The sequence below is a fragment of the Rhincodon typus genome, chromosome 28 (assembly GCF_021869965.1).
Source record: "Rhincodon typus isolate 14 chromosome 28, sRhiTyp1.1, whole genome shotgun sequence".
NCBI classification, from domain to species: Eukaryota; Metazoa; Chordata; class Chondrichthyes; order Orectolobiformes; family Rhincodontidae; genus Rhincodon; species Rhincodon typus.
Genome location: NC_063359.1, coordinates 19311680 through 19336679, shown reverse-complemented (window position 1 = coordinate 19336679; position 25000 = coordinate 19311680). Strand labels below are relative to the sequence as shown.

Genomic DNA, 25000 nt, shown 5'->3' with positions numbered 1-25000 from the left:
GGTCAGCACGTTTCTTCTTGGCTGTCGAGCAATTTGGAGTGAGAGGGGAAGAATCTAGTTTTGTGGTCCACGTAGTCACCAATGACCTAGATAAGAATTGGGAAAGAGATTCTACTGAGGGGCTACAATTAATTTTTAATTCTTGTCAGTCATCCCCTCCGTTCCATTGGCTTTAATTTTACACTCAAGGCTGTTATGTGGAAATTTATGAAGAGCCTTCTTGAAATCCAAATCCATTTGTTCTCCTTAACTATTCTACTAACTTACATCCTCAAAATACTCCAGTAGACAAGCACAATTTTGCTTCAAATGCTTCCACTTGAACCCATGTCAACTTCATCTAATCTTGGGATTCTAAGTTGAAATAAAGACATAAGAAATTCACAGGTGCATGTGGATGCATTTGGTTAATGGGGCCACATTTGGCAGATGGAGTTTAATGTGGATAGGTGTGATGTTATCCATTTTGGTCAGATGAATAGAAAGGCAGCTTATTATCTAAATGGAGAGAAACTTTAGAGTGCTTTGATACAGAGGGATCTGGATGTCCTTGTGCATGATTCACAGAAAATTTGTATGCAGGTACAGTAGAAAATAAATAACACAAATTGAATTTTGGCATTTATTGCTAAGGAATAGAGTATTAAAGTAGGAAAGCGTTGCTGCAATTGTATAAGATATTAGTGAGACTGTACCTGGAGTATTGCATAACAGTTTTGGTCCCTCTCCTTGAGGGATGGAGTTGCATTTGAAGCAGTTCAAAGACAAATCACTGTATAGATTTAGAGGTGAGAATTTGTCTTGCAAAGAGATCGGGCATTTTAGGCCTAGCCTCTTAGAGTTTAAAAGAATGAGAGGAGACCTAATTGAAGTTTATAAGAAGCTAAAAGTGGTTGATCAAATAAACAGAGGATGTTACCTCTTGTTGGGGTTTAGTTTTGGGATTAGAGAGCAGTTTTTAAAACAGATGAAGGGAAATTACTCCCCTCTGAATCATGAATCTGTGAAATTCACTACAGCAGGATGTGATGGAGGCTGGGACTTTGAATGAATTTAATTAGGAGAATTTTAGGTTGTTGACTTGCTCGCCGAGCTGGCTTGTTTTTGTTCTGACATTTCGTCACCATGCTAGGTGACATCATCAGTGGAGACTCTGATGAAGTGATGTTATTCTACTCCACTTGGAATTTCTACTGTCTGGCCCATTATGGTGAGTGCTGTCATTTCCACTTTTGATCTGTATGGGGTTGCACATGGGGTCCAATTCTATGTATTTCTTAATTGAAGTATGGGTGGTTCTAGGAATTCCTGTGTGTGTCTATTTGGCTTGGGCTACTATGGTTACTTTGTCCCAGTTAAACTGATGGCCTTCGTTATCTGAATGTACAGATATTAAAGAGAGGTCATTGTGCCGTTTTTGCTGCAAGCTGATGTTTGTGTATTCTGATGGCTAGTTTCCTTCCTGTCTGTCTGATATAATGTTTGTGGCAGTCGTTACATGGTACTTCGTAAACCACGTTTGTTCTGCATGTTGTGGGAATGGGGTCTTCAATCCTTGAGTGTTTGTCATAGACTGGCTATGGGCTTGTGGGCTACCATGATTCCTAGTGGTCTTGTCAGTTCCAATATGTTCCTGATGTAGGGAAGTGTGGTAAGTGTATTAGGGTGTACTGTGTCCTCCTGTTGTCTGTTATGTAGGCATCTGTGGACGAAGTTGCAGGGATATCCGTTTTTAAGGCGAGGATCTTGATGAAGAACACTTTTATACTTCCCAGTGTAATTCTGGAGTGTTGCAGTGTGTGCTGGCCCATTTAAGTAGTATCCTAATGCAGCTTTGTTTGTGGGCGTTGGGGTGCTTGTTGTGGAAGTTGAGGATTTGATCTGTCTGGGTTGCTTTTCAGTGTACTGAGGTTTGGAACTCCCCATTTTGTCAGTCGTTCTACTTAACATCCAGAAACAGAAGTTGATTATTGGTTTCTTATTCCCTTGTGAATTTAATCCCTGTGAATATGCTGTTGATGAGGTGGTGGGTCTGTTTTAATTTGTTGCGTTTAATAATGACAAATGTGTCGTCTACGTACCGGATCCACACTTTAGGTTGAATGTCGGGGAAGGTGGTGATGTTCTAGTCGTTGCATGACTACTTCTGCAATGAGCCCTGAGATGGGTGACCCCATTGGTGTACCGTTGATCTGTTTGTGTATTTGACCATTAAAGACGAAGTGTGTGGTGAGGCAGAGGTCTAGCAATTTAAGTATGTTGTCCTTGCTGATGGAGTTACTGGTCTGTGTTGCTGTTTCCTCTAGTAATGTGGCCACTGTTTCTTTGGCTAGTGGGATGTCAATTGATGTGAATAAAGCTTTGACGTCAAGCGACACTTCTTTAGAACAGATCCTTCAGCAGTTAACTCTGCTTTCTCTCCAACTAAGGAACATGGCTACAGAATAAGGGGGCACTCATTTAAAACTGAGATACAAAGGATATTTTTTCCAGGGGTTTGAATGCCTGAAATTTTCTACACCAAAGACTTATGGAGGCTAGATCACAAAGTATTTAAAGAGGAGGTAGGTGGACTTCTGAAATATCAGGGAGTTGGCAGCTATGCTAAGCTGCCACAAAAGAAGAACCTTGGCAGATCTCCCATGATATTGCTGAATGGTGGGACAGGCATAAGGAACCAAATGGCCTATTTCTGCTTCTACTTCCTCTATGTACTTATGTCATCGTCGCAATGCCTCTAAAATGCCCTGCTTTTTTTTTTCAAAGGTGAAGAGTAAGGACCAGGAACCCACTCCTCTCCAGGTGTCCATTAAAGCTCTTGAGAAGCTTGTTCAAGGGTCAGAAGGCAAATCCAAACCGCCTGTACCTGTCAGGTGAAATACAGGGACCGTAAAGTCATGTTATGAAAACTTTTTAGGGCAAAAAGAGCAGACAAATTACCTTTTGTGTTGGCATTTTGGTCACTTTTTTGGGACATGAGTCTGTTGGCCTTTTGATGTCTTATCCTTTGTATTTTGCAAAGCAGCAGCAAATCCCTCATGGTAGCTGTCTGCTTTTCAGGACTCGGCTCTCAAACCTTGGCAATGGTCAGCACCACTAAATGAGTGCCATGCTTTCTTCAGCCCAATTAGTTTATCTGCATTTGAAGAAATGGAGACATCTGTGACAGGCTGTTACAAACTGCTGAAGTTGCTGTTGCCCCCATTGTTCTGCCAGTTTTAATCTTTTGTTCAGTGAATGTCAGCTGTAGTTCAGCTTGTAAGACACTTGGGCTTGAACATGGAGATTCATGTACAGCTCCTTGGACACAAAGATCAAGACCAGGGAATGCGCTCCTTTGGAAATGCTGACTTTCAAATGAGCTATTTAAACCCCTCCAAGTCTCCACTTGACTGCTAAGGTGAATGTAAAATAGCCTATGGTATGCTTTTGAAAAGTAGGGAAGTTATCCCTGGTGTCCTGGCCAACATTTATCCCTTAATCAACATCACAAAAAACAAATTATCTGGTCATTGTTATTTTGTTGCTGTATGTGGAAGTTTGCTGAGGGCAAATTGACTGCATGTTTCCTACATTGCTCCTTGAATTAATCCCTGTTGTATCAGCAGTGGTGGGCTTGGTTCCTTCCTGGAGTGTCTTCGGGGGCGAGTGGTCTCCTTCCTGGAACGTTGACAGCAGCATGAGTGGTCCCCTTCTCAGCAATGGCGGGAGATGTTCCTTCCCAGTTTGTCAGCAATGGCGAGTACCTTTTTGCTGAAATGGTGGTCCCAGGAGTTGGTAGCAACGTAAGCCAAGAAATGCAGCGGCTGCTTCAGCGTGGTGGGGTCCAGCGTCTAGTTTGGGCCCAGTTCAGGACCAGGCTGCTTTAGCAACAGCGGCTTTGCCAAGATCAGCCCAGCATGGTGTCATGGTGGTGATGATGACATTGGTGGAGGCATCAAAAAATGGCAACACTGTTGCAGCAGTGGCAGTGTGACTCCAGGACATGGCTGGGCCCAGGTGCTTGCTGGAGGTGGTAGCATTCAGGCTGTGGCAGTGTGCAGAGACTAGTGACACCTGAGTTTGTAAACTGAAAGATGGCTTTGTTTTTCTGGCGGCAAGGACTCTCAGCAGGGGTAGGCAGTAATCAAGACGTTTCTTTTTCTTTTTTTTCTTCTGTTTGTTTGTTATCCTGACTTTTATATACTGAGACGGTGCCGGAGAATGGCAACTTTTATACACTTTTTTTCACTGCACTCCTGTATTCCCGTACTTGAGTACACGTGACAATAGCTAAATCGAATTGAGCTTCAAACGCACTTCACTGGCTCCAGAGTACTTTGAAATTCCCTATGAATGTGAAAAGTGGTGTATAAATGCAAGATTCAGAATACTATTTTGTTTCATGTTAGATCAAATAAAGATGATTATTGAACTAGAAGGCACTCAGATAAATTTATTCCATATCTTGAGTATGAATGATGTAAATTGTAAAACATGCAGGGCATGACTTTGCAATTTTGTTCTTTGACTCTAAGAATCCAAATTGAAACATCTGATTGTCCAGGTATTTTTAAACATTCTATCAATGATTAAATAATTAATCAAAACTAAACGTGTATAGGTTAAACAGCACAAAACGGTTCAGAATTGTATTTCCTGGTCACCATTTCCTGACAGCTAAAATGAGTCTGAATCCATTGAATATTTAATGTCATTGTTTGAAATCTTTTATACCTGTTCATTTACTACAATGTGCAATTTCCTGTGGTAAGTATGATATCAAATTGATGCTGTTTAATTAATTAATTCTTAATTTCTTCAAGATTTGTGGAGATTTTGTTTTTCTTTTTCTGCAGTGTGCTGTTTTGAAGACATTTAAGTATTTTTTTTAACAATTTTGAGCTGTTAAAGGTATGGAAATATTTATACAAGAGAATTAGATTACTGTTTTTATTCAACTGATCATTAAGGTTCTTAAGTATTTCTAGAATTGTGGCAAACCTAATGGAACCAAACCAAATTGCCAATAAATGGACGTTATCACAAGCAGTGAACGGGGGTACACGGTCTATCTCTCAACCAGCAGTGATTCTGAGAATCTCTGTGTAACCGGAACTGAATTACAATCTTTTGGAGGAAAAATGAGGAGACAGCTGTTATTGAGGCACTGACCACCTCACCCGTCCAACTCCTGCTGTGAATCTGGAATTTATGAAGGCCACATTATGTTAAGGCAGCAGATATATGGGAACACCACTTTCAAGTCGGTCACCATCCTGACTGCTCACCAGTCTGAGCCAGAATGTGTAATGAAAGCTTTTGTCAGAAGGGAGCCTCCTATATTTCCTTGGTGTCAGTTTGAGCACTGGTGCAGTTCGTGACTCTGTCTTGCCTGAATCAGAAGGTTCAAGACTCTGGCCAGAGCCTTGAGCACAAAAATTGATTATAGCTTGAAGGACAAGGAACAATATGCCTGAAGCCCACGAGTTAGAGGAGAAAGTATCTAAATTGTGCATTTTGGGCCCTTGTGCTTTGGTGGTAGTGTCCCTATCTCCATGCTAGGAGGCCTGTATTCAAGTTCCACCCACTCCAGAAGTGCATGAAAGCAACTCTAAATAGGTTGATTAGAAAATATGTATACTTCTTTTGGTGGTCAAGCTCTATATACAATGTTAATTTTAAAATATGTCTGTATATAATTTCAAACTATATATTTTATCAGTTGGCAGGAGAGACGAGAGACAGTGGAAGGTATTGGTACAGTGGTATTGTCACTGGACTAGTAAACCAGAGACCCAGGGAATTCTCTGATGTCATGGGTTTGAATCCCACCATGGCAGGTGGTGAAATTTGAGTGTAACTAATTTTTTAAAGTGCTGTCTGAAATGGGCTAGCAAGCCAGACACTTGAGTATGTAACCATTACAAAATTTGAATTTAAAAAAAATCAGTTGGATAATTTGGCCTCCAAGTAAGTTACCAGAAACAATGCATTAAAAAAAAAACCCACAAGAACTGCAGATACTGTAAATCAGGAACAGGAACAAAAAGTTGTTGGAAAAGCCCAGCAGGTCTGGCAGCATCTGTGGAGGAAAAAAACAGAGTTAACGTTTCACGTCTGGTGACCCTTCCTCAGAACAGGCAAATATAACCTTGGTGATCCTGAAAAATTCTCCTTACAAACATTCAAGGCAAAATAGAAATGAGTCAAATAACAGCCTGACCTATTTATTCTCTCAGAATACTATACAGACAACGCCCTAGACATTATCATCACCATTTTTGGCTATGTCCTGTCCAATTTACCAGGGATGGCCGCACAGTAATGTACAATGGGGCTGGGTGTTTCCAAGGGAGTCCTCTTTAACATCTGGTCTAGATCCAATGAAGTGTCAGGGGATCAGATGAAACACGGATAATGAAACTTTCTGCAAATTAAGTAGCCACAGCGATGCAGCTCTTAGAAAATTGAACAAAAGAACATTTTGAGTAGAAGATGAAATGCTACAAGTAGAAAACCAGGTAGTGGGATTAGTTTGGATTTCCTTAACAAAGAGCTGCACAGAATGGATGGATAACCATGTTTTTTTTCAGTAAACATTGATTATACCCCATTAAAAAGGCCATTTTTTTTTTCTGACTACACAGCTATTTAATTTTCTACCATAATTTAAATGTAATTGATTTTTGATAATACCATCCCTAAATATTTTGATACTTTTTCCTAATAAAACATATAAACCAACTAACTGAGTTAACATAACAAGGTGTAGAGCTGGATGAACGCAGTAGGCCAGGCAGCATCAGAGGAGCAGGAAAGCTAACATTTCGGGTCTGGACCCTTCTTCAGGGTCTGCTCCTCTGCTGCCTGGCCTGCTGTGTTCATCCAGCTCCCCACCTTGTTATCTCAGACTCTAGCATCAGCAGTTCCTACTCTCTCTAACTGAGCTAACAGTCCCCTTTGCAGGTATGAAAAGCCTTGTGTGAGTCTACAAAGCTGAAGTCTTGATTGAGCATGAGTGAAGATCCAATGAACCCATATTAGAATTGATCAGGCTTCTTGTTATGTTACTGCTTTTCCTTAATTCCACCTCTCAATGCAACAGAGGGCCATTTGGCAATGTGGCTATACAGTAGACAAAAATTGCCTGATTAAGTCCCTAATTGGCTATCCAACATCCAGGGAAAGCACACCGGGTCAATTGCATTCTCTTTCTCACCACCTTTCCCACACCCCGCCCAACCACCTCCCATTAACCTCTTCTCTGCAGGGCTCCGAAAGACCAGTACATATCATGAGCCAGACAAAACAAAATGCCCTGAGAGAAGTTTTACAAGTAAATAAAAATCTGTGATAAATGAGGTTTGAAGCTTGACTTAGTCATTGCTGTGTAATGGCAGTATGTCAATACACTCTCAAGACATTTTCATGGTATCATACTGAATCACATCATGCGAACAGAGGTTGTAAAGATATCACTCACTGTCTTATCCCAAGATCATTTGAAGCATGACATGCCACTAGAATCGTGCCGCTGAATGGCCCTTTGTTGTAACATTAACTGATGTTAGCCCAGACATTTCAGTGTTTCAGCAATGAAATAATAGCTGCAATAACTAGCTGGTGGAGACTTCAAGAGCACAATATCCAGGCAAAGATTCTTGCTATAGGAAATACCATTAAGCATTGCTACATCAGATAATGTAACCTTCTATCACATGACACCAGGTTTTAAATAAACCACAAGCTTTCGGAGCACTGCTCCTTTGTCAGGTGAAAGCTTGTGATTTTAAGTAAACCTGTTGTTATATAACCTGGTGTCATGTGACTTCTGACTTTGTCCACCCCAGTCCAACATCAGCATCTTCACCTCAAGGATACGCTGCTATAGAAAGCTCACATCATGTTAATCAATAGCCCATGATTAGTTGAAGGTCAATAATCACTCCAATATGTCCACTTGTTCTTAACTTACTTGGATAACTGAACGAAACACACTATTGCGTGTATTTTGGGTTAATACTATCTGTTAATGATTGCACTAAAAACATGCCCAGCAAGATTTTACAAACATTTTTATTTGCATGGGACAATATCAGATTGAGGAAAAGAAAAAACATTTTGTCCAAAAAAAATTGAGTGAAGAAGATTACACTTCACAAAGCTCACACTGACTTTGGCACGTCAGTTTGAATTATTCAAATGCATAAATTGTTGCTGAAGTACTTGCTCACTGACGTTCAGTTTGTGTTCTGCCAGGCTCAGTCAGCTCCTGTCCTTATTACAACCTTGGTTCAAACATGGCAAAAGAGTTGAACACACGATGGGATGTAAGGATGACTGTCCTTAATGGCAGGGCAACATTTGTCCAAATAGAGTCACAGCGGTATACAACATGGAAACAGACCCTTTGGTCCACCTTGTCCATGCTGACCAGATGTCCTACTGTATATATTCATGTAAAAGTCACACGTTTTAAGACTATATTAAAAGGTTAAATTTATGGAGTCGACTATTACACGGATACTACTTTTGAGGGGCTGAAATTCATGCTACAGTCCAAAATAGCATATCATTAGCAGAAGCCCAATTGAACTCTAAATGAATAAAGAAAAAAACACAACATAAAGACAATAGAAACAAAATGAATTGGTAAGCTTTTATTTATATGTACAAAAAGTGGAGTAGAAATATAATACGGCTTTAAATTACAATTGCATGGTACATCTTAAAGATGTCAAATACAAAAGTTCCACAAGTGCTGACTCTGACCTGATGTGACTTAAACTTTGGTGCCAAATTCTTCCATTTCCCTCTGTTTTCTCTTGTCTATTGTTGTTTTAGTTTTTCAAACTAACGTTTTATGCTTTTATTTCTGATTTTAAAAAAGTTATAGGACATTTGGCACCCATACAGTCTCACCGATCATTTCCTCAATGTAACATTTATGTACGGGATAAGACCTTGACTCACAAATGTTGATCTGTTATCTGTGAAGAACTAGGGTTGACTTTTACACGAAATATATGGGAAATTCCAAATTCTTTAGCCAAAAATAGGGGACTGACTTTTACATGAGATTGACTTTTACTTGAATATATATGGTAAATAAATCTAGTCCCATTTGCAAGTATTTGATCCATATCCCTCTAAACCCTTCCTATTCATACACCCATCCAGATACCTTTTAAATGTCATAATCACACCAGCCTCCACCATTTCCTCTGGCAGCTCATTCCATACACGCACCACCCTCTGTGCGAAAAAGTTGCCCCTTAGGTCCCGTTTTAAATCTTTTCCCTCTCACCTTAAACCTCTAGTTTTGGACTTTTCCATCCTGGGGAAAAGATCTTGTCAATTTACCCTATCCATGCCCTTCATGATTTTATAAACCTCCATAAGGTCACCCCTCAGTCTCTGACAATCCAGAGAAAACAGCCCCAACCTATTCAACCTCTCCCTATAACTCAAACCTTCCAACCCTGGCAACATCCTTGTAGGTCTTTTCTGAACCCCTTCAAGTGTCACAACATCCTTCCTATGGCACAGAGAACAGAATTGCACACAGTATTCCAATGTGACATCAAGGAGGTTTAGCAAAATCGGAGTCAATGAGAATTGGGAGGTTACTTTCTTCTGCTGATTGGAGTCACACTTTGTACAAAGGAACATGTTTATGGTTGTTGGAAGTCAGTCATGTCAGCCACAGGGAATAACCGCAAGAGTTCCACAGTTCCTCGTGTTCTAGGTCCAGCTTCATCCAGGTCTTCAGTTACTTCATCAATGAACTTCCCTCAAACCATAATGTCAGAGCTAAAGATATTTGCTACAATTATACAATGTTCACCTTTTGTGAGATATTGAAGTAGTCCATGTCCAAATGCAGCAGGACCCATACAATGTTCAGACTTGGGCTGATAAGTGCCAAATAACATGCACAGCACACAACTGCAACACAATGACCACTTCAAAGAGAGAATCCAGCCATCACCCCTTAACATACAATGGCTTTACTGTCACTAAAATTCCAGTATCAATATTCTGATAGTTTGTATTGACCAGAAACTTAACGACTGAGACAACAAGAGCAGGTCAGAGGCTGAGAATTCTGAGGCAAGTAATTTACCTCCTGACTCCTCAAAACCTGTCCACCGTCTATATTGGCACAAGTCCAGTGTGCGAATACTTTCCACACGTCTGGAATGAGTACAGCTTGAATAATATTCAAGAAGCTCAAAACCATCAGGACAAAGCAGCCAACTTAATCAACGCCCCAGCTAACACCTTCAATATTCACTCCCTCCACCACAAACACACACAGGTGGCAGTGTCTGCAATTTATAAGACGCACAGCCACAACTCAACAAGTCTCCTTGACAGCACCTTTCAGGTCCATAAATTCCACCACCAATTTGAACAAGGGTAGCAGATACCTGGAATCACCACCCAGTGCAAGTACCCCTGCAAGCCAGACACCATTCTGACTTGGAGCTATATAGCTGTTCCTTCACTGACAAAGTCCTGGAATTTCCTCCCTGACAACACTGTGGGTGTACCGATGCCACATAGACTGCAGAGATTCAAAATGCCAAGTCACCACCACCTTCTCGAGGTCAAACAGTTGGGCAATAAATGCTAGGCTCAGTCAGCGACTCCTGTGTTCTGTGAATAATTTTAGCTATGTTCCCCTGTTACATTAAAATTCAATGAAAATTTTAGGTTACTGAAAGAAAATTATACTGATGTAATTCCATTTTTCAATGATGCACAGTTTTGTTCTCATTTTTAAATCCATTATTCAATAAGTATTCACAGAAAAAAAACTCAACACATAATCAAAATTTTATTTGATACTATTCATTTAGAAAATGTCCTCAGAATCACTGGATCCCTACAGTGCATGTAGAGGCAATTAAGCCCATCAAGTCTGCACCAACACTCCAAAGAGCATCCATCTAGGCACACCCCTCCACCCTATCCCCGTAACCCTGCATATATCATGGCTAATCTACCTTACCTGCACATCTCTGAACAGTACAGGACAATTTAGCTTGGCCAATCCATTTAACCTGCACATCTTTGGACTGTGGGAGGAAACCAGAGTTACAGTACACAGACACAGAGAGAACATGCAAACTCCACACAGTCACCCAATCAAAATTGTATTTGTTATTATTCATTTTGAAAATGTCCTTGTTAAAGGGCAATCATAGTTGTTTATTTTGTTTTAATTTGTCCTGCTCCATTTGCTACATAATGAAGTCCATTTATCTTTTAATTCCAATTAGGCTGTTTGGAGTCATTAAAAGAATCTTTTGAACAGAAGAAATTGAATGGAATAAGTGTCTAATTAAAATTTCGTATACAGGTCACTTCATTGTTCTGCTATCTCTGAATAAAGCATATTTAAAATTAAAATGAAAAACCAATGACCTCCAGTACTAATTTATTATACACATGGTCAAACTTTGCAAGAATTTTTTGTGGAAAGGGAGGAACACAGTGATTTTCAAATAACTGTGGAGCTAAAGTGGATTGCAGTGCATGATTAATCCATGACCTCAATGATTGCAGTGCAGGTGCACCAAGTTCAATGGTGCCTATGACTATCTGTGATTTTTATGTCCACCCATTGCTAACCTTGCTGTTGATTGTCTGAATATGTCAGAAGGAGGGCAATATTCCAGGTGACCAGAAACACTTAAAGCTTGTTGGTGGTGCTTAAAATTGCCTTGCAGCTTTTAAAGGGAAAGTGCAGTTTGGCTGGAGCAGATACTGGGAGTCTGATGGCATAGAATCTGACGTGAGAAAGAGAAAATTTGCACAAAGTGACATAAAGTAGGTTCCAAAATTTTCAGGTGTTGCACTGAAGGTTGTGGTGAAGGATCTGGAAAGGAGCAAAGATGTCCTGAATCTGCATGGAGTAGGCCGTCCATACATAAGCTTAAATGCCATTCAGAGCAAATAACCAGACGTCAAGAACCAGAATGCAGTAGCACAAGTGATTCAATGACCTCAAAAGTGCAGTCAAGGTCAGTGGATGTACCATCAAATATCCTGTGAATTGTACTACAAGCCTCAGAAACTGCTCAATTCACCACAACTGCATCACTCACCTCCAAACAATCTCTACCAATCAGGCTTCATATCTAATACTTGCGTGGTTCATCTCAATTTCAAATATTTAACATTGCTGCAAGCCTCACATGTACAGCTCACAGGCTGCACACCCTGTCAGCTATTTATCCATGATGGTCACAGAGGTTGCACGACACTCGGTGTTACACTTTCTGCTCTTTCTTGCAAGATAAGATAATGCACAACCAGATGCAGCAAGAAATAATCAGAGCGGGCATGAGTGTATCAGGAAGTTTGATGGAGGAGACAGTGCAGGACATTTTTGGGATGATTATTGCCGAGAATTTGAGGTGATAGGCTGAAACCAAAGATGGTGACAGTATTCCCAAATCGAATTCTCATCCTTGCATCCCACCTCCTTTTTTATCCTAAATTCTTTGTTGATTTGCAAACTGCAGATGATTTAAAAATTCCCACACTTCCTATCTCTAGTCCTGATATGACAACCTTAACCTTTCAGGTCCTCAACTGGTACAACTTCGCCAGCTAATAGAGTGAGACTAAGGAAAGAGTAAGAACAAAGTCACAACATCAGCCCTTAATTTCACATTCACAGTAGAGGCAAAGTCTGCATATAATGAGACATAGGGCAAAAGTGCATTGCAGCCAGGGCCGAGGAATAAGGATAGAGGAGGTGCCATCTTGATGGAGAATCAGATTACACATAGGTTCCGCTGCGCAGGGTTCAGATGAGCACTTTGTTGAGGAATGATGCAGAATAATGTTGATGCCCATGTTTATTGTTTAATCTGTGAACTATAAGTTGTGAAAAGATACTGTTTTAAATCCAAAGAAACTGTGCAAGAACATGTTGCAGTTTTCAGAAACAGGATTCTGAAACTTGTTGCGAGTTGTATCTGCAAGATCGCTTTATTTAAGCAGTGGTGGTGAGAGAGCAGAGGGTGCTAGACACCTTGGCTCCATGTGTGTGTTCAATGCAGTTTTGCAGAAAAGACAGTGCTTTGATTTTTTTTCAATTGACAAGTTGTGGGTGTGGGAGGGTTCAGAATAATACCAACCTCTTGATTAGTTCCTGGGTAGGTGACTACAACCTTGGGTGTGAACAACACAGGAAAAATATCTAGTCTGCTATCTCTGAATCTGCAAAAAGCATCTGAATTTCTCTCTGTTCCCCCTGTGTTGACAAGTATCAGAAAATCTCCTAGTAGCTTTTCTCACTCACTGTAAATGGACTCTCTCTGTGCAAAATTCCATTGTTGAAAGGAAAAGGCGAGCTGACCTTCAGAGACTGAAAATCAGTGTATTCTTAATGCTGTGTCCTCATCAAAGAGCAGAAAGGAATCAAAAGGAACCGAAGGAAAACAACTCATTGTTGCCTGTCATCTGGACTGGTGCTAGAACTGTGATTCACTTGACTCTTTTGTTCCTTCCTCACCCATAATATTATAACTTGTCTTGTCCCTTTCTGTGTCTGTTAGTTCAGTGTATATTTTTTAAAAGGCATGGAGTTTAAGGTATAGAGTTATAACTTAGCAATTCATGTTTTGACTCTTACCATTGATTGGAAATCATTTGATTACAATTAATAGTGATTTTCTTGTTAATGATGCAAACATAGTATGCATTCTTTTAACCTGAGTTAGACCGTAAAGTAAAATTGGCCGATGCATTTGTTTTATCAAATTTTCAAATTTGTGATGACTCCAGGAATACTGTGACTTGATTTCCAGTGCACTACCCCAGTGAGCCTTGACAATTTATCCAATGAAATTCCTTGGTGTTTGGAAAGTCCGCTTGTAATGCCAAGAAATGTGGAGAACCATACCACTGACTTGGCTCAGGGCTTTACATAGAGCTTAGCACTGGAAATACTATCATTGCCCTGCTCTGAGGTTTCAGTTGTGGCTGTAATAAATGGCAGATTTCAAGAAGAATTAAGGCATAGACATGTTAGACAAGAAGGGAACTTTCCCATTAGTGGAAGGATCAATAGCTAGAGGTCATAGACTTAAGCTAAGGGGCAAGTTGTTTAAATGGGATGTGCGGATTTTATTTTCTGACAGGCTGGTGGGATTCTGGAACTCACTGCCTGCAGGGATGATAGAGGCAGAAACCCTCATAATATTTAAATATTTAAATGTGCATTTGTGATGCCAAGGCATACAAGCTATGGGCCAAGTCACAGACTCGTAGAATCGTAGAGCTGTACAACATGGAAACGGACCCTTCAGTCCAACTCATCCATGCTGATCCAGATATCCTAAATTAATCTAGTCCCATTTGCCAGTATTTGGCTCATATCCCTCTAAACCCTTCCTATTCATATACCCATTCAGATGCCTTTTAAATGTTGTAATTGTAGCAGCCTCCACCACTTCCTTTGGCAGCTCATTCCATTCATGCATCACCTTCTGCTGAAAATGTTGCCCCTTAGGTCCATCTTAAAAATCTTTCCCATCTCACCTTAAACCTATGCCCTCTAGTTTTGGCATCCACTACCTTAGGGAAAAGCCCTTGGCTATTCCACCCTATCTATGTCCCTCATGATTTTAAAAACTTCTATAATGTCACCCCTCGGCCTCTGACATTCCATGGAAAATAGCCCCAGCCTATTCAGCCTCTCTCTATAGCTCAAACCCTCCAACACTGGCAACATCCTTAAGGTAAATCTTTTCAAGTTTCATAAAATCCTTCCTATAGCACGGAGACCAGAATTGAATGCAATTTTCCAAAAGTGGCCTAACCGATGTCCTGTACAGCCACAACATGACCTCCCAATTCCTATACTGAATGCACTGACCAATAACAGCAAGCATACCAAACACCTTCTTCACTATCCTGTCTACCTGCAACTCTACTTTAAAGGAACTATGAACCTGCAGTCCAAGTCTTGATGAAGGGTCCTGACCTGAAACATCGACTTTCCTGCTCCTCCAATGCTGCCTGACCTGCTGTGTTCCTCCAGCTCCACACTGTATCAATTCCAAGGTCTCTTTGTTCAGCAACACTCCCCAGAACCTTACCGACAAATGTATAAGTGCTGAAAAATGGGATGGTAATAGTCAGGTGGCTGTCCTTGACTAGCACAGATCTGATGGACCAAAAGGCCTTTTTTTTTTAATTCACTCATGGGATAAGGATGTCACTGGCCAGGCAGCATTTATTGTCCATCCCTAATTGCCTGCAGAGCAGTTAAGAATCAGCCACATTGCTGTGAGTCTGGAGTCACTTGCAGGCCAGACCAGGTAAGGATGGCAATTTCCTTCCCTAAAGGACATTTTTCCGTGCTGTAGATCTCTACGATTCTATCTTATTGTTCATCATTGAGAATAGGAAAAAGAATTGTTTCCTGAATGCCCACACAGAGCATGACCTTTTGTTGAGAGCTCTTTTTCCTCTTCTTTGTCTTCCAGATCTTGCCCTTTTCTGGGTGACCCTGGTTCCTTCCCACAGCCATTCCATAGGAAATGTCTATGGATGTAGCATTTTGTGCGAGCAATTGGTTTGTACAGAAGTCTGAAATCAGCAAAACATCCTGCAGCACTTGCAACACTGCTATAAGTCAACTCTTGCAAATGGTAAAAATAAGAAACAACCAAACACATGCAGAATCTTAGCAAAAACCACAAGAAAACAATCAGCATTGAACTTACAAGTTATAATGTTTTCCTGAAATAGTGCTGGAGGTGGGGGTGAGGTAGAGATGTCCATCCGGCTTCTAAATATGTGCTCAACTGTGCAAAGTTAATAAAAGGTGTTATCTGGAATGTTGAATATCTTATCAATTTTGTAGGCTGATTTGTCCTCTCTGCATATTCCACATGGGCATTCACACTGACATCTGAGTCAATATTGTATCAGTGCGCTTTACCCCACAAGTATGTAAGTTTTGCAAGTAAAGATTGCCTCAAAAATGGGTTCAAATGAATCCAATTCCTTGGCTGTGGTGATTTGTGGTTATGCTTATTGAGTGTCATGTGCTGAAAAGGTGGATGCATATGTACAGGGTTGGTTAGCTTAATTTGCTGAATGGCTATTTGCAATGCAGAGTGACACCATGGGTTCTAATTCCCACACTCGCTGAGGTCACTATGAAAGACTCTCTTTCTCAACCTCTTTCTTCACCTGAGGTGCAATAATCTTCAAGTTAAACCACCACCAGTCATATCTCTAGGACTACAGCAACTTTACCTTTGCATATAACATGACACTTTTGCTTTAGATCAATAACAAACTGAGAGTGGGGACTACACAGAAGGCAAAGGCAGTGCCTAAAATTTCAAAGATTTCTGTTAAGTTTTTTTTATGTTATTGTTTGAACGTGCATTGATTAGTTGCTGATTGGGACATGAAATTAAATTCTTATTCACTATTATTCTGTACCTTTTGGCGAAGTTCAAATGCACGCATCACTGAACATTTGAATGACATTTAAAATTCTATTCATTAAACATATCTGCAATAACAGCTGCACATCTACTATCTCGTTGGATCAGAATATCAAAGATTTGTAAAATAACATGTTCTATCTTGCAGCACCTCCAAACCACAAGGGCATTGCATTGATAGGATCATTATATTTGTGCTGCTGTTATTGTTGAGGTCAGAGAACAGAGCCTATCCTGAATTTTATGATTTCCTTTCACTGCCTGATTGCAGCTCAAAAGGCTAAATTTAGAAAAAAAGCAATTTCCAGGTTAGAAGGAAAATAGCAATCCTCCAATCTGCTTCGCAATCCACACAGCACTGAGACAATAGTAATCAAGATTTTAAGCAATTTTGTCTATTACTGTTCATCCTATTACACAGTTAATGTGAGATTTTCTCCCAATATCTGTCCTCTGCATGTCTCTCTGTCAGTTTGCACATGCTGTTTCTCTTTTGTTCCACTCGTAACAATTGCAATGTAGGTACTCGATGGCCTCCAATGAGTCCAACGTTCTTTGTGATGTAGTCACCGTCAAATCTTTAGCCTCCTCTTCACTACCTGTCTATTGTCTGTTGGTGGCAGCATCTGGAAGAATGGGACTAGCTTTCACGTGTATACTAACAATACCCAATTTCATATTTCTATTTTACAATTACCTATCAAAAATAATAGCAATACATACAGCTAATTTATTGAATAGAATCATAGAATGGAAAAATTACAACTTGTAGGGAGGCCAGTCCACTCTCTGTAAGAACAGCTCAGCTAGTTCCATTCCCTTGCTCTTTCCCTGTAGTCCTGCCGAAATTTTAAAAAAGTTAATCATTCAATTCCCTTTTAAAAGCCAGATTTAAATTTGCCTCCACCAAGCTTGCGCATAGCTGATTCCAGACCCTAAATACATGCTGTGAAAAGAAGATTTTCCTCGTATTAACCTTTGCTTTTATTTGCTAATTGTTAAGTCAGAGTCTGCTGGTTCATGACTCATTGAAAAGGTACAGTTTCATCCTATCTACTCTGTTCAGACCCCTCATGATTTTGAATGCCACTCTCAAATCTTCTTTCAAAGTTCTCGGGGAGAACAGCCCTATCGTCTCTAATAAGTTCACATAGCTGAAGTCCCTCATCACTGGATTTGTCCTCATAATTTTTTCTTCAATCTCTTTAATGCCTTCACATCCTTCCTACTATAATGCGGGTGTCTTCACATCATTCAGGCAAAATGAAAACGGAAAGAAATGAGGATGCTGTAAATCAGGAACAAAAACAAAGTTGCTGGAAAAGCACAGCAGGTCTGGCAGCATCTGTGAAGGAAAAAACAGAGTTAATGTTTCGGGTCCAGTGACCCTTCCTCCGGCAAAATACTTCAGTTATGACCATACCAATGTTGCATCAATGTTAACAACAAATTTCTTGCTTTTGTACTGCATATCTTTGTTAATAAAGTCTATGAAAAGCAAAGCAATCTCCTTTGCCTCCATTCAAATCTTAAGCCCCTTTGGCCTTAACACTATTGATCCCACTGATTACCACCTCAATAATAGTGGCAAAACTTGGCATATTGTTCAATGTTGAGCTCCGATTTCTTTCGCATTTCTGCTTACTAATAAGTCTGTTTTCATTTACTTCTTCAACATTGTTTGCCTCCACCCTTCACATCCTCAATTCTTGAAACTGGCCCCAATACCTTCCTCATTTCAAATTTTGACGTCCCCAATTCTCTCCCAGGTGGCTTCCCTCCTCAACACTCTGCATGGATGTGTTTATCCAAAAAACCATATCACACAGTTCTGCACTGCCTTCATTGTGCTCTTCTTCAATTTCTATCAAGTTGCCTTTAAAAAATGTCTTCACATTTAAGTCCATTAATAGCCTTACCTCATTCATGTTTAATGATCTTTTGCTGCCTTTCATTATTGTGCACATCTTTTATTCCTCAACACTAGTTTTCTGCTTGTCATTCATTTCTGCTCCACCACTGAAAACTGTTCATTGAACACTTTTGCTCCCCAATGCCACTAGCTCAAATTTGTCTGCTTCCAAAATCTTAGTCAAAGCCTTTCTCTTAAACTCTGCCTTCACTTCCTCTCTGAAATGTTCTATCTTTTATACCTTTGCTTCACAACCACTATTTTAGCCTAGAAGTGTAAAATGACTCAAAACGTTTTCCTCAACATAAGTTTCAATCTAATCTAAGTATCAGTAATGCGTGGAATATAAATGGTAAGACAAGTGAAAACACATGGCTGCATAAGTAAAAAGGAATCATTGAAATTGCAGTGCAATTGGTGTGAAGAACTCTGTAGAACTGCCAGTCAATAATGATTAACATGATGAAAAACTAATGAAGGCCAAAAATTGAAATGAAACATGGTACTGGAATGAAAAGTCTTTCTTCAACCAGTGTCTGGGATACCATAATTTGTAAATGCCTATAAAAGTTCATCTTTTTTCTTTCTGATATCCTTAGTACACTAATTAAGAATTCCCATTAAAATTTTGATGATGCTTTATATTAACATTGAGTTTAACTCACTGAGACTCCTGACTGATCTGAATAACAAGTGAACCTTCCAAGAGATAAAGCTGAATGCAATAAAATGTCTGCATCTACCCTATAACTATAAAAGCTGACAAACAGACAATATTTTGTTGCAAATTTTAGGAAATAAGATTTGTATGTCTGACTGACATGGCATGCAAGTGATGTGTCACACCTTTCACCATGATTAGCACCACATGTTCATGAAAAAAATTGAAAAAGTTTATGGTGTTCCAAAACAAAATCAACATGACAAAGCTTATTATCACCAGAGATTTTTGGATTAGGTGGTCAAACTTCCAAGAAACAGTGTTGTAATTGCTGTACAAAATTGAAAAAGAAGAAAAAAAAATCAAGATATACATTTATGTTGCATTTTTTCATGACCAGGAGATGATTCAAATGTACTTCCTGCCAGGAAAGTACAGTTTGAAGTCTAGACTAGACTACCGTAATGTAGAAAATGAGGCAGCAACATTTCAAAGCAGCAAAGCATTGTGATACCAATCATATTATCTGTGTTTGTTTGAGGGGGAATATTGGCCTGAAGACAGGAGATAATTCCACTGGTCAAAATAGTGCCATGAGATCTTTTACATTAACCCAAGACAGAAGAGGCCTCAGTTAATATATCATCTGAAAAGTGCCACCTTCAACAATGCAGCACTCCTTCAGTACTGCTTCAGAGTATCAACCTTGATTTTTGAACTGAAGCCCTGGAGAGACTTGAACTCAGAACCTTGTCACTGAGAGCAACAGGTGAAGCTCACAGATCTGTCATTTTCTGCCTCAAGCCAGAAAGTCCACCATTGTCCTGATGTCTACAGGTAAGCAATCTCAGAACAGAATACTGTGCATTTTTTTACATTCTTTCACTCATTTTGATTTCAGTTGTTCTATCACTTGGTTAGCAGACTTTCTGTTGTTTCCAAATATCCACTCCCCTTAAAATAATTTCTCTGAATAGATTTACATTCATAAAAGATGGACTAATGACAGCAAATGATAACATGTAATTTTCTTGCACAGATAAATCAGTTCACAGAGGCAGCTTTGTTTTCCTTGCTCATTATTGATTTTTAAGTTTTCTTGTTCCAGTGAATGCTATTTAAAAAAAGTTGCCAAGTTATTGCTGCTTCGTAATTTTAATTTAAGTCAACTCAAATAAATAATCTGCTTAAGAAGTTGAAGTAATATTCACACTACTTAAATGCCAGGAAATGACTATCTCCAAAAAGAGAGTCTAACCACCTCCCTTTGACATTCAATTCAGCATTACCATTGCTGAATCTTTCACTGCTAACATCCTGGGAGTTGTTATTGACAAGAAACTTAACCGAACACTAATACCGTGGTGACAACAACAGGTGAGAGAGTAGGTTTCCTGCCGTGAGTAATTCATCTGTTGAATCTTCAGTGTCTTTCAACCACACAAGAGTTCATGAGAGAGCATTGGCAGATAGAATAAAAGAAAACCCAAAACGGTTTTTTTTAAATATATAAAAAGCAAGAGAATAACTAGAGAAAGAGTAGGGCCTATTAGAGACCATAAATGTAATCTGTGTGTGGAACCAGAAGTGGTGGCACAGTCCCAATGAATACTTGGCATCGGTCTTCATGATGGAATAGGATTATGCAAGTACACATATCAGAGTGGAGAACACAATTATAGACATCAGGGAGGAGGACTGTGAAATACTAGAATAAATTAACATATAGAGTTGGTACAAGCAGATTTAGCAGTCTCAAAAGTGGATAAATCCACAGGCCTGAATCCGGTATATCCCAAGTTGTTGAGGTAGGCAAGGGAGGAGATATCAGGCAATAATTCCTGTATCCTGTCTGGACACTAATGAGGCACTAGTGGACTGGAGGATGGCAAAGTTGAGAAAATTTTTCATTTCGAGGGTGTTTGGAGTCTGGAATTCACTGCCTGAAGGGGTTGTTAAGTCATAAATTCTGGAAATATTTTAGCAGTATTCATTTAATTACCATAGCTTGCAGGTCTATGAGCCAGAAGCTGAAAAATAAGATTAACGTAATAAGAGGTTTGTTGTCTGATGTGAGCATGATGGTCCAAATAACCACCTTCTGTGCTGTAAATGTCTATGATTCATCTAAAAGCTACAAGTCAAAAGTGTAATGGAATACTCTCCACTTGCCTGGATTAGTGGCAATTCAATGACACTAAACATGTTGACACCATCCATCTTAATTGGAACCCTAACTGTTTCCTTAAAGATGCACCTCTTCTACAACTGGCACATTATGGCTGCAATTTATATCATCTACAAGATATATGGTAGCAACTTGCCAAAGATTATTTGGTAGTGCCTCCTGAACAGATGACTACCACCACATTGAAGGCCACCAGATCATACATCATCTTGATTTATAAACATGTCACTGTTCCTCGATCTTTGTTGGATCATAACTATGTAATGCCTTCCCTAATAACACTGTGGGTATGCCTCCACTGCACACAATGCACCAATTCAGCACATGCTTTAGTAATTAGGGGTGAGCAATAAATGCTGTCCTCGTGAACAATGCTCATACCTCAGGAGTGATTTACTTTTCAAAAAAACTCTAAAAGATCTATGTTAGTTATTGCATTCATCTTTTGTACTATTAATTTGACTTATTAAAAGGACTGTATTTGTTATTGTATTCATCTTTTGTACTATTAATCTGGCTTATTAAAAGAACTGTATTTGTTATTGTATTCACCTTTTTTAGTATGAACTTAACTTGCTTATTTAATATTTGCTATTTATGGTGAATTTCTGCTGGATAGAATAGTTTCCACTGTTTGGAAAAAGAGAGATCTTTGGATTACATTTGGAAATTATAGCATCAAGAAGAAACAGAATGTAGAACTCACAGGAAGTATTTGACGTTTTTGGAGAGAAAAGTTGGATTGCCTTAATTAAACCTTCTTTGCCAGAGCAGCAAGTGCAGGCCTTTCATAATCTTTTTCATTCCTCTTTAATGATGGTATCTTACTGATCCTGTAACCTGTTTCTTACTCAATAATCCCCTCATTCCTCAAATTTCAACTGTTAAGACACTAAGACTTAATTGGAATAAATGCGTTCTCAGTGAAAATAAGCACCAGATAAAGTAACAAGAGAAACACTTACTGACTTGGAGATCATTGCATGAAGGTTAAATACATGAAACTCATTGTAAATGTGGAAAGTTTCACTAGATGGACAAATTCTGTGTAATAAAGAAGAAAACAAATAGAAAATCTCATACAATTCTGGGATTATAAAGTAAATATATAAAGGATAAAATATTATTTGTCTTCTCATAATTTAATTAGTAGTCTAATGATACATGTTAACTCAAAAAGGAGACTTATTTGTTGCCTGAATAGCAAGCAAAGAATATATTTTGGAAAAATAATTTAACCATACTCAATTTAAAGCTTTGCATTTTTATTTCAAGGCATAATGTTTCTTATGAAAATACAGTAATTGTCTGAGATTTCTATGGAAATAGCATGGACAAATCGGAAAACCCGATGCATCATATTCTGATTGTCTTATGACATATGTTTCGTGTCTGCATCTATGTTGGCTTACAAACAGTTTCCTGATTTTTCTGAAAAAACCTAACTCTTCTCAAAGCCCCATATTTGTTATTTTAATTATCTGGCTCATTGGGAAGGTAAAGTAAAGACTACTTGCCATTGGACAATAGTTAATGGTAGCATAACTACTGCCACTTGCCACCCTCTTTTGTACAAATATTAATGCTTGCTGTTGTACAACTTGACAATTTTTTTTCCCCGCTAGATTCGATCTTATTTGGCCTATCTATAAACATTCCAGGTAAAAAAAATCAGAAGGAATTTTAACCAGAAAAAGTAGTGAAAGATCCTCAATTTGAAGAAAAATTCCAATACCGTGCCCTTGCTAACATTCGTTGCTGCTTTAAAATAAGAGCATGACATCCTTAACATACAGCATAAGATAGAGTATAGAAATTGCTAAGTACAGCTATTTAGTGCATTGCTATGGTATGTTCCCAGCTTTCTTTCATCTGACAGGATGCTGCATATTCTCTTGCATTTTTCTTCTTTTTCCTAATGAGCTGTGATCATTCATTGTTTATAGCATCATTTAAGAATTTTTGACCCATGTTCTTAAGTTTATTTTATGCATATACAGTTGCTTTGCTGTAAGTTCTGTTTTCATACAGTTTTAATTTATTTCAGCTAATGACCACATTGTCTGTGATTTGGATTGGTTTAGTTAGCTCTGTTATTTGCTGTCACTGTGAATTCGGAGGTTGTTTTCAGTTGAATCGTTGATTGGTGGCAGAATGGTTGCTAGGGCAATGTTTGCTATACAGTGCACAGTATTCAGCCACATCTGGATAAAGAGAAACAGCTGCTAGAAAGTGAGCATAATTCTTGGTCAGTGTAAGGAATCAGGCCCATTCAAAAATTGACAGCATGTATATCATACCTGAATCCAATTGAAAGAAATTCTCTACTCAATTTGGAATTCTTTTGAACTTGGGTTAGAGTGAAGAATTATTGAGAAGTCGCTATAAATGTATAATTCAAAAGGTAAACATTATGGTAACTATATGTAATATTTTTCTACGTTGAGATTCAAAATCTCAACAAATTCTTGAATCCAATGAGTGCAGTTCTGTCCACAGTTCTGCAAGGGAGGGCACCAAATCGGACAGGGGAGACACTGATCATATGCCCGCAGGAGAAGCGAGGGCAGGCGGGACTCAGATAGCAGCTCATTGGGTTGAGTAATTCACGAAGCTTTCATGGCTCTGACAGGTACACAACTGCTGTGTCATGTACTGCCTCATAGTATTTCTTCTATTGTGTTAGATGTACTTTCACATTTAAGCTGAACTTAACAGTGCCTTTTTTTAGGGGCATCCTTTCATTTTTGATGTTCATGTTCATTTTTTCTCCAGTGCTCCCTCTGCTGCCAGAAACTTTCAATAGAACCAATAAAATGAAGCTAAAAAACCCCACTTTTTTTTTGTTGAATCTGGCCTGCATCCCCTAATCCTATTTATTCCCCTGGCATGATTAAAAAAAAATCCTTTTATGTGATGTGGGTATTACTGGCCCTGATTGCTGTTGATGTGGTGGTGGTGAACTGTTTTCTAAAATGCTGCAGCCCAGGGCTTGCGGGTAAAGCCAGGACGCTGTTAGGAACCCTCCCTCCTTCTCATCCCCGCCACCTTGACCTGACACAGTCTGTCCATCTTCTCTCCTACCTATCCGCCCCTCCTACCCCACTGACCGACCCCCACCACTCCCTACCTGTGCTCACCTATCACCATCCCACCTACCTTCCCAAGCCCCACTACTCTCTCTGTTTCTGAGCTCTCTTCCCCCTCCTCCATTTCTGAAGAAGAGTCCCAACCCGAAACGTCAACTTTCCTGCTCCTCCGATGCTGCCTGGCCTGCTGTGTTCCTCCAGCTCCAGACTGGGTTATCTCTGACTCCAGCATAAGCAGTTCTTACTATCTGTGCTGTTAGGAAGGGTGTTGCAGGATTTTGACTCGGCAACAGTAAAGGAATAGCAACATTTTCCAAGTCAGTCTCATCTATGACTTGGAAGGGAACTTGCAGGTGGTAGTGTTCTCATACGACTGCTTTCCTTATCTAGATCATAATAGGTTGTGCATTTCGAAGGTGTTATTGTAGAAAATTTGATGAGTTTGCTACAGTGCATTTTGTATGTAGTGGATACTCCTGCCACTGTATATCTGTGGTGGAGTCAATGTTTAGGTTCGTGGAGGAGGTGCTAATCATGTGAGCTGATTTGTCCTGGATGCTGTTGAGTTTCCCAAGTGTTGTTGAAGCTGCACCTATCCAGGCAAGTGGGGAATATCTCATCACATTCCTGACTTGTACCTTGTAAGTGGTGGAGAGGCTTTGGGGAGTCAAAAGGTGTGTT

At 39.5% G+C, this 25000-nt stretch overlaps 1 protein-coding gene and 1 long non-coding RNA gene across 2 annotated transcripts in view; both read left to right on the top strand.

Moving 5' to 3' along the window:
• Nucleotides 1–1131: 1131 nt before the first annotated feature.
• On the top strand, nucleotides 1132–15848 carry LOC125486382. Its single transcript, XR_007265058.1, has 3 exons — nucleotides 1132–1210; nucleotides 2767–2873; nucleotides 15495–15848. It is a non-coding gene; the product is annotated as an uncharacterized LOC125486382 (long non-coding RNA).
• Nucleotides 15849–19869: 4021 nt separating this feature from the next.
• LOC109935976 (zinc finger protein 430-like) overlaps nucleotides 19870–25000 on the top strand; it is a 32164-nt gene continuing 27033 nt past the window's right edge. Inside the window, exon 1 of the mRNA XM_048613363.1 lies at nucleotides 19870–19879. Coding sequence (XP_048469320.1) covers nucleotides 19870–19879 — 10 coding nt within the window. The remainder of the gene's footprint in view (nucleotides 19880–25000) is intronic.